The sequence below is a fragment of the Nicotiana attenuata genome, chromosome 10, assembly GCF_001879085.1.
Source record: "Nicotiana attenuata strain UT chromosome 10, NIATTr2, whole genome shotgun sequence".
Classification (NCBI taxonomy): Eukaryota; Viridiplantae; Streptophyta; class Magnoliopsida; order Solanales; family Solanaceae; genus Nicotiana; species Nicotiana attenuata.
The window spans coordinates 4,832,077-4,840,447 of record NC_031998.1 but is presented as its reverse complement, the minus strand read 5'-3'; the positions used below and the strand labels follow the sequence as shown (position 1 = coordinate 4,840,447).

The 8,371-nt window shown below is 36.4% G+C and overlaps 1 protein-coding gene across 1 annotated transcript; it reads left to right on the top strand.

Annotated features, from left to right (window-relative positions):
* Positions 2,000–5,693, top strand: LOC109232940 (beta-glucosidase 12-like). The gene is made up of 12 exons (XM_019398638.1): positions 2,000–2,242; positions 2,338–2,407; positions 2,499–2,557; positions 2,668–2,743; positions 2,865–2,942; positions 3,026–3,113; positions 3,270–3,641; positions 4,175–4,392; positions 4,491–4,522; positions 4,616–4,718; positions 5,104–5,203; positions 5,317–5,693. Exons 1-12 carry the CDS (start codon positions 2,093–2,095, stop codon positions 5,552–5,554), a joined length of 1,584 nt encoding a protein of 527 aa, XP_019254183.1. The 5' UTR covers positions 2,000–2,092; the 3' UTR covers positions 5,555–5,693.

The following is an 8,371-nucleotide window of genomic DNA, read 5'->3' as shown; positions in this document are numbered from 1 at the left end:
TCAAATCATTTCCTTTGATTCCGCAAGTGTATAAAGTAATATGCTCGTTAGGGTCGGTTGTTCCATTATATTTGGGTATATTGGGCATGCGAAATTTTTTGGGAATGGGCATCAAAGCCGCGCTCTGAGGGAATGGTTTCTGTATGAACTTTTTGGCGTCTAAACCTTTCAAAACTGGAGGTGCCCCCGGTATTTGGTCTACACGGGAGTTATAAGTCTCCACCTTCTTATCATTGTCTTCAATTTTCTTTTCTCTAGACTCGATCCTCTTAGTGAGCTCCTCGAGCATCTTCATAATCGTGGGGTCAGTCCCCGAGCCGTTTCCATTTGACCTTTCTGGCGCTGGCTCAGCACGTCAATTGTTTTCATGTTCAGCTTCACTCGGAGTCTTATTTCAACTTTCAAGTTGAGCAATGGCCATCTATTGAGCTTGTAGCATCTCGAATATCACTTGGAGGCTTATTCCCCCATCACCCACTCCTTGTGTTCCTTGGCCACCAGGTCGGGCTTCCCTGCGTATACTCCCACCGGCGTCTGTGCCTAAATCCGTATTTAGAGCGATATGTGAACTTACATCAACCGATTCCATGTTTGGCACTTCCCCAGGGTTTATCGGTGGTACACCGACCCCTATATTGTTGTTTTCACCAAGACCTTTGTTGTCATGAACATGTGCATTTTTTGAGCTAGACATGTTTCAACCTGAGAATCAGAAAATCTTGACAAGAAAAAGTGTAAAAACAACGTGTGTAATGAGAATCAGTAAAGAAACAATCACTATTATCTTTAGCCCCACGGTGAGCGCCAAACTGTTTACCTCGAAAATACGAGTAACAATTAAATTTGATTTGTGGTTTTAAAGATATGTGATTAGAGTCAATACCAATTAATAATCAAGAAATATGAAGTAGAAATGAAAGAAATAAGTGAATCAAACCAATATAACTCAGCAGCAATGACCTCGAGCTTAGTGACCTCGAGGTGGGTTTAGAACAGTAAGAACAATTAAGCGAGAAAAGTAAAGTAAGAGCAGTAGAGCTAAAGGAAAATTCTGATGAACAGTAGGCAAAAAGTAGAGAGTATATTCTTTGCTCAATAACTAGATGATCTTACAAATGATTGGGATCCCCTTTATATAATAGGGGAACCCTAAATAAGGTATATTTCTATTTACAATAAGGAATATTTTTGGTACAGCTGTCTAACCGCCTGGTATGGAATAGTACAATCCTATTTCGGGATTTGCACCGTGATCTTGGGGACGTGGTAGGGATCTAGCCCATTCTATTACAAGTCCATAACGGTACTATTCCAAGGTCGAGCATACTCGACCTCGGTGTGCCTCGTGCTCTGTCTTCGAACTCGGGTCTGGTCCTTCGAGCTCGAACTCGACCTTGCCTGAATTCGAGCTTAGGACGACCTCTCGAACATATAGATGGAAGGCATACGATCTCGACCGTATACAAAGTCATTTTCTTTAATCAAGTTTTAACAAGCTCTTTTTAGCAATTCTATCTCAAAAAACTATATGAAAGATAAGATATTGTTGGTGTGTTCCATCTTTTGTTCTGTGGATGACACGGATTCTTGAAATAGCAGTTGACTGATTGTTCGTAGGTTAGCACACCATTTTGACCTTTACGAAACTTCGTTTTCCTAGTGGCAAGGAAAACTGAAAGTTAAGATCTAATCAGCCAATTATCCAGTTGTTATCAAGAAACTCATGTATGTCTAGCTTTGACTGCCCAATTTTACTACTTTTTTCTTTTATTACTGTTTGGGTCAATATTTGTTTTCTCTTAACACTTTCCTATTGCCCACGCCACCAACGAACTTCTCGTTGGGTGCATGTATCTAACCCTAAAGTACCTCAGTCAAAACAAAACGTGTAATTTTCTTCGTACTTTTCTCTGAGTTTTGAATATATAATTTTTTCCATACACGTTTAACTTGCAACTCTATATAAAGAGGTGAGCTTCAAAGGGAAGCATTCAGATGAACTCAAGCTATTCTTGGCCTTGAGACCATAAGCTAGAGAACTTCTAATCCGAATTTATTACATTATATAGAAAAAATAATTTTAGAAGAGACTATGGTAATAAAAGGATCTTTAGTAGTTGCAGTAGAGTTAGCTTTTCTCTCCACATTTGCAATATTTGCCAATTGCATCGCCTCTACTTCGATAAATCGCAATAGCTTTCCCGATGGTTTTTTGATTGGTGCATCATCTTCTGCCTATCAAGTAGGTTTTCAGAGCATATACAAGTTTGTATTTAACTTCAGATTCATTCAATATGAATTTCTATATTAAATATCCTTTCCTCTCCTCCATTTCAGTATGAAGGTGCAGCATATGAAGATGGTAAAGGACCTAGTATATGGGATAATTTCACTCACAAATTTCCAGGTTTACATCTTTCTTTCTATTTCTTTGTCTCTTTTTCTTTCGTTGTCTGTTTTATATATCCTCATTTGTCTTAATTTCTTGGGCGTTGCAGGAAAAATATCAGAGGGAAATAACGGGGATGTAGGAGACAACTTTTATCGTATGTATAAGGTAACATATGTTCATCTTTTCAATTTTGTAATTCTCTTTTTAGTAAGACGAGAATTGATTGTTTTTTCTTTATTTAAATCCGACTTTTCGATTGTGGAAATATGTAACAGGATGATGTTAAGCTCATGAAGTTTGTGGGGTTGGATGCTTTCAGATTTTCAATCTCATGGTCAAGAATATTGCCTCGTATGTGACAATTGATAATATCTAAATATCAATTACTTAGATCGTCGATTCATGAAAACGCTTATAATTATGTCTTGCGACAATGCTATCACTTTTTGCTTAAAAGTTGTTCTTGATTCAGGTGGCATGTTAAGTGGAGGAGTCAACAAGGAAGGCATTGCATTTTATAACAATCTCATCAATGAGCTACTATCTAATGGTGTGTACTTTTATTTGTAAAATCAATCATAGTACTTTCTTTATTTTTCTCTTTCTCCTCTAATTGGGTATATAAATGAATAGGTATACAACCATTTGTGACTATATATCACTGGGATCTTCCCCAAACACTAGAAGATGAGTATAGCGGCTTTCTGAGCCCTCTCGTTGTGTAAGTTCTTCGTCACCTCACCTTAATTTTCTTGGAATGTACGACCACCTTGTTTAAAAGTTAAAGTGACGCGCCCCCTATTATAACATGTTGAACTGTGTGATAATATCATCTAAAAAGTTAAATCTAAAAGCAAGAATGTTATTAAAACTGCAGGAATGATTTTGTGGACTTCGCGGAACTTTGCTTCAAAGAATTCGGAGATAGAGTGAAGCATTGGATCACTATGAATGAGCCTTATATTTTTACAAATGGTGGCTATGACTCAGGAAATTCTGCACCTGGTCGATGTTCCCCTTGGCAATCCAATGCATGTGCTAACGGAAACTCCGCAACTGAGCCTTATGTTGTTGCACACCATTTGCTTCTTTGTCACGCTGCCACAGTAAGTCTATACAAAGAGAAATACCAAGAATCTCAAATGGGAGAGATAGGAATAACACTTGTGTCGCAATGGTTGGTACCATATTCCAATAGTGAACTTGATGTCAAAGCAGCTCAAAGATACATTGACTTCATGTACGGATGGTAAGTATTACTTAGGACAGATTTAACTTATATACACTGACAGATTTAAATAATTAATACACTATTAGTTTATTTTAACTTGTTGTAGAAGGTAACATGGCTTATATTTCATAATATTAATCTCTTTTTCTATTTCAAAACGGTTACCATGTGGTTATATTTAAATTGAATAGAAGTTAAACTAAAAAATGACTAAACATACTTTTGGTCAGTGGCGAAACCTGAAATTCTACGAAGGGTTTTCAAGGTTTAATATATGCATAATATATTTTTATATACTCACTGTAATTTTTCGACCACGCTGCTGCTTTTGGTTAGTGAGAGTTAAATCAGTCATAGCTTGTGTACAGGTACAAGACTAATTTCAAGGTTTAATATATAATATAATTTGATATATACTCGGTGTAATTTTCCGGCCACGCCACTGCTTTTGGTTAATGAGAGTGAAATCAATCATAGATTGTATACAGGTACAATACTAATTTCAAGTTCAAAATCTTTCATCGCTAACAATATAATCTTATTTCCTATAGGTTCATAGATCCATTGGTGTATGGAAAGTATCCCTCAATTATGCGTACAATTGTGGGAGAAAGGTTACCGAATTTTACACCGGAGCAAGCTAAGATGGTGAAAGGATCCTTTGACTTCATAGGACTAAATTACTACACTTCAAATTACGCAGCTCATCTCCCTCCCACAAACAATGTTAATGTCAGCAGTGCAACAGACCCTCATGTCCACGTTACAGGTAAACTACTCGAAAATTGAAATAAATAAGGAAAATTTCAATATATCCACGGTATAGAAAATATCAAATTATTTTGTTTTTGCATCTTCTATTGTTAGGTGAAAGAGATGGAGTACCTATTGGGGATCCTGTAAGTTCAGTGCATAACTAGTAAATGCTGAAATTATTTTTTAAATTATCAAAAAGATTCATAGAATTTACGAGACATTTTTTGGTGGTGCAGACTGCAGTGAGCTTTTTCTTTGACTATCCAAAAGGACTTCGAGATCTTCTAGTCTACACAAAGGAAAAGTACAATGACCCCACCATTTATATTACAGAGACTGGTATGTCAAATTCGTCATCTTTTTTAACCGTACAAACTATATACGGAGTACTACTTTTTCTGTTTCATTTTATATGGCCTCTTTTCTTTTTAATATATTTTAAACAGAAAGATTTTTTTTTTTTGTATTAAAATATTTTTAATTTAAAATTTCGGATTTACCCTTCATAAAATGTTCATGAGCAATAAAATGTAATGACATATTTAAGATCACAAAGTATTTTTTCATGTGTCAAAAGTTTTTTTTTCTTTCTTGAACTAATTCATAATCTTATAAAAAAGGGGAGTATATATAAACACTTGCTCAGGCAAAGAAAAATGACATGACCTTCAACTTCTAATACTCATTGAGTCTATTACATATTAATGTTTCCATGAATTTTCAGGACTGGCTGATCGTAAGATCGCAATGAAAGATGCCATAAAGGATCGGCAGAGAGTGAACTTTTATCGTGGCCACCTTTTGGCAGTTCAAGAAGCCATAGAGTGAGTACATACACGATCTTCAAAACTTTTTACAATTAATTCATTTCAAGAACATAAATTAGCATTTTTAATTTTGACACTAAAAAAAATTCTGTTTTATAATTACTTGGCAGGCTCGGTGTGAAGGTTAATGGTTTCTTTGCTTGGTCATTTCTTGATACATTTGAATGGACTGACGGTTACAAGTTAAGATTTGGAATGTGCTATGTGGATTACACTGATGGATTAAAGAGATACCCCAAATATTCAGCTCTTTGGTTCAGAAAACACTTTCACATGGAGGCTTTTAAACTTTACTATCCTAGGCGTATGAGCTCATGGATTCCACGCATCTTGCGTTCATACATGTGATCTCTATTTTTTAGTTATTTTTCTTCTTTTGTCCTATTCTTTTAAGGAATTAAGTCTAAGGTTCTAGTTGTAGACATGATGTATTTGTTCATTATTTTGTTAAAATGCAACTATACAGTAGATGAATTCTTTTATTGGAGATCGTTTGCTCTCGTGTAATTTCAAACGACACTGGATCTTATAAAATAGACAAGTAATATTGATGAGCGCCGAAAAAGCTCTAACATGAGATACTTTTATCTAAGAGTTTACACATATACACACACACTATCCGGTCAGTTGTAACTCAATTACAGATATTAACAATTTTTAGGGAAAATTACGCGACACATCAAACATTTACACTGTATTTATCATTTGTAGCTACACTTTCAGCAAATTTACCATTCGTATATTTGATTTTTTATAGCAAATCCATGAAATAAGAGATTAACTATTTTGAACTGAAATAAGAGAGCAACAAGCTCTCATAACTGTAACGATCCAGCCGGTCGTTTTGAGCATTGGCACTTCGTTCGGTAATTTGGGGGCACGAGTAGATCTGTATGATGTATTAGTACTTGTGTGAGAAATTTGAGTTCACTCGGAGTTGATTTGATATGTTTTGGCGCGAGTTCATGGAAGTCGAAAGTTCAAAAGCTCATTAAGTTTGATTTGAGGTGCGTTTCGTCGTTTCGATGTTGTTATGCGTGATTGAAGACCTCGAGTAAGTCTGTGTTATATTATGAGACTTTTTGGTATGTTCGTATGAAGTTCCTAAGGGCTCAGATGAGTTTCGGATAGGTTTGGATTGTGTTGCGCTCGTTTTTCTTATGTTTCGACCTCGTTTTTTTCCAAGCATAAATGGTACAACATTGAGCAAATGAGTTTCGATTTCTGTTTTGATTGAAGTATTAGATCCGTATCGTAATTACGGAGCCATAGCAAAAAGAATCGTTGATTTTAGACACTGTATGAGGAATTAATGGTGATTTTACTAAGAATTGGGTTGCTAGATTTTTCAGATTAATTACGAAATTGCCACTGACTTCGTATTTAAAAATATGACTATTTCCAAATATGAAAATCAACATATTTCTTCATTATAAGGTCAAATAGAGTGATTCAAAAGCCTAATTGACTGAAATTTCAAGGAATCCATTGGAGGCACCAACAACAAGTTTCGAGATCGTTTAGCACGCAAAACGAGGCAGAAAAGCTGGGCAAAAATACTTAATATCGAAGGTTTGTTTATTTGGTCATATTTTAAGTTGGGGAGCTCGGATTTGGACAATTTTTGGAGGCAATTTTTCACCGTATGTGTTTGGTAAGTGTTCTATACTCGATTTTGGTTATATTTCATGAATCCATCTTCGTTTCGAGCATTTGATTGATGATTTCAAAGCGAAATTTGGGGGTTTAGTCTAAAATTTCATTAAGTGAATTTTTGAGTTTTGAACATTGGTTCGGAGTAGGATTTGAGTGAAACGAGTATGGTTGGACTCATAACTGAATGAGTTGTCGGATTTTGTGAGTTTAATCGGGTTCCGAGGTGCGGGCCCACGTTGGACTTTTTGGATGATTTTGGGCTTTTGATTAAAGATTCAACATTTATTGATTGGGTATGTTTCCTTTCGCATTATTTGATGTATTTGAGTTGCTTTTGGCTAGTTTTCAGCCGCTCGGAGGTCGGTATGCGCGGGGTGGCATTTTTGGAGCATCGCTTGGCTTGCTCACTATTGGAATTGGTTTGTTCGAGGTATGTACCACTTCTAAACTTGGTGTTGAGGGTATGAAACCCTGAATTATGTGTTATGTGTTTGGTGTTGAGGTGACACACATGCTAGGTGACGGGCGTGTGGGCGTGCACCGTGTGAATTGTGACTCTATTATTCCTATTGTACTGTGTAGTTACCCGATCATATCTGTAACCATGAAATCTCTACGTACTAGAGCTATTGAGCTGTGATCCATATTAGAAACCATGTCTAGGCTTCATACTTATTCTGTTGGGACCGCTGAGGTCATTTCTGTTGTTGAATTATTTATTTAAATTGCAATTTCATACTCAGTCATGTTCATTCATTTCATATCATATCCCAGTCTCTGTTGTTATTTATTTACACATCATATAATCATTTTGGGCTAGTTTCATTGCATTGTGAGCCCGAGAGACTAGAGAGATTGATAACTAAGTGAGGCCGAGGTCCTGAGTGTGAGTGATATTATGGGATCGGGCTGCATGCCGCGGCATGTTATATTATTTATATTTATGGGATCGGGCTGCACGCCGCAACGGTTATACTAAAATATTATAGCGCTTGGGTTGAAGGAGCCCCTCAAGAGTCTACACATACCCCTAATGAGCGCGGTTGATTATATTGAGGGATGGATCTTCCTTGGACATGGATCTCGTCCGAAGCATTTATATACCTAGGGATGGATCTTCACACGGGATGGATTTGGCCCTACTCAGTATTGAGTGACTGATGGTCAGTTGATCTATATATTTCGGGATGGATCTTCCCTGGGCCGGATTGACCATATACAGTACTGAGTGATTGAGCATGATGAGTGGAAAGTGTGAGACAATAAGATTGAGTACTCTGAGAGTGTGAGTACATGAGTTCATATTTGAGATACATTGCATTGACACACACACACAAGACATACAGACGTAGAGATGCATTTTCCTCATGCTGTACGGTATCACGTCATTCATGATTTCTCACACATATTGACATATGGGCATAAAGAGGTATTTTACACTTGCTATCTGGAAAGAAAATGAAACATCTTATTTATTGTTGAAAGAATTTTTGGGAAAATTACAGTTTT

Bases quoted from the DNA above. Each gene is read 5' to 3' on its own strand.
- LOC109232940 (XM_019398638.1), top strand. From the start codon at position 2,093: ATGGTAATAAAAGGATCTTTAGTAGTTGCAGTAGAGTTAGCTTTTCTC. The intron at 2,243-2,337 runs GTAGGTTTTCAG...CCTCCATTTCAG, and splicing joins CATCATCTTCTGCCTATCAA to TATGAAGGTGCAGCATATGA. The intron at 4,719-5,103 runs GTATGTCAAATT...ATGAATTTTCAG, and splicing joins CATTTATATTACAGAGACTG to GACTGGCTGATCGTAAGATC.